Raw genomic sequence first — 1,647 nt, 5'->3', positions numbered from 1 at the left:
AGGCCTGGCCCTGAGTGGAAGAGCAAGGGGGGGAAGTGGGGGAGCGACGTGCGTGCCCCGAGAGCCCACTGCAGAGTGCCGGGGCCCCTGCGCAGCAGCATGCCGCTCCCTCTGTTCGAGCCTGTCCAAGTAAAGGACCGATGCAGGAGGCCGTGTAGAGCGGCCTCCCCAGAGCCCAGGGCCCGCACGCAGCTGTGCCCGTAGCCTTGTGACAGCGCTTTCTAACCAAAGACCCAGGAGCCACTGTCAGGGCCAGCCACCATATGATGACCCTCACTTAGAAGAGCTTGCTGGGACAGTAAATCTGGGTACATAGGACACTTGTTGCTGGGATGCTCAGGGCCTTGGGGAAGCGGGGGCGCCACTCACTGGATTCTTGAGCAGAGACCGGGAAGAGTGAGTCTGCTGAGGTTGAGACACCGCTGCACTTCAGTCCAGGCCCCGGGCCCCCAAGGTCCCCACCCAGGTACAGACCCAGAGGCACCTGTCTGCAGGTATGTGCAGCCCCCAAGCACAGCAGAGGTGCACCTGGGAACTGGAGACTTCCCCCTTTCTGCCGACAGCCGTGGAAACTAGAAAGCCCCCAGGGCTGTCTGAGCGTGTTCCTGATGCCGTCCCCTGCCTACAGGGGAGAAGTGGGCACCAGGCAGTCTCTCCCCGGGGCCGCTGTGCCTCTGACTTCCTGTTTCTCTTTGTGTCCCTGCCTCAGATCTTCTCCCAAGAGTACATCAACCTCCTGCTGTCCATGTACTTCTTCGTGCTGGGGATCCTGGCCCTGTCCCACACCATCAGGTAGGTCAGCAGCCAATGGCTCGGCCCTGCAAACCACGCTCCCAGGGGCCAGCAAGGAGGCTTCACTCAGAGCCAGGCTTGAATGCTGGCCATAGCACCCAAGGGAACCTCTGTCCCCGTGCCGCCGCACCATGGGTGACCGAGGACAGGAGCTGACAGGGAGGGAGGAGAGAGCCCAGCAGGTGGGTCAGGGACCTCGGTTATGGACAGGCAGGGCCGTGCATGTGGTTCCCGGCCAGGGGGGAGCAGGTCCTTGGCACCCACCAGTCCCCGTTGCCTGCCGGGCACCCCCCACGAGGTGCCCTCTGCTCGTGGTCTTCATGAGGAAGGAGAGAGGGGCGGGATCGTGAGGCTGTGGGCTCTGGAGTTTGACTCTGACTCTGGGCTCTGCCCCCTTAAGACCCCGGTGGTCACGGGCAAGTCACTTCATCTCTCCGGCCTCGATTTCCTCGCTGCAGTGGGAAGAGCCTGCGCGGCTGCCCCTCTCGGGAAGCTGGCAGCCTGGTGTCTGGTGTTGGTGACGTGTGCAGGGGCGTGGCTGTTGTTGTGATCGGTGCTGTTGGGTGTGCTAGCCTGCCAGCATCCCTGTTGGGTCAGCTTGTGCTTATAAGCCCATGGTCGGGCCAGCCCCAGAGACTGAAGCCTAGAGAGGTCCGAGACGACGACGTGCTAGGATCGTACTGCCAGTAATCATCGGAGCCAGGATCCCCACTCCGGACTGTCAGGCCCCAAAGCCCATGTTCTTCCCAGGCCTCATCCTCCTGAAGAACCTAGTAGCTCAGTGGGGGGTGCCATCTGGACTGGGGGTGGGGGCTGTTGAATCCTGCAGACCAGTGCTGCGTGGTGCAGTCGGTC

The 1,647-nt window shown here is 62.7% G+C and overlaps 1 protein-coding gene across 2 annotated transcripts in view; it reads left to right on the top strand.

Moving 5' to 3' along the window:
- Positions 1–1,647, top strand: part of HM13 (histocompatibility minor 13) — a 31,569-nt gene that overhangs the window by 9,759 nt on the left and 20,163 nt on the right. For both annotated transcript variants that reach the window (XM_045295430.1, XM_004697902.3), the window contains exon 3: positions 710–792. In XM_045295430.1, coding sequence (XP_045151365.1) covers positions 710–792 — 83 coding nt within the window. The remainder of the gene's footprint in view (positions 1–709; positions 793–1,647) is intronic.

Source organism: Echinops telfairi, unplaced genomic scaffold (genome assembly GCF_000313985.2).
Source record: "Echinops telfairi isolate 266 unplaced genomic scaffold, ASM31398v2 ScPeMD7_5592;HRSCAF=6446, whole genome shotgun sequence".
Taxonomy (NCBI): Eukaryota; Metazoa; Chordata; class Mammalia; order Afrosoricida; family Tenrecidae; genus Echinops; species Echinops telfairi.
The sequence above is the reverse complement of the archived record's forward strand: the minus strand, read 5'-3'. Positions and strand labels throughout refer to the sequence as shown.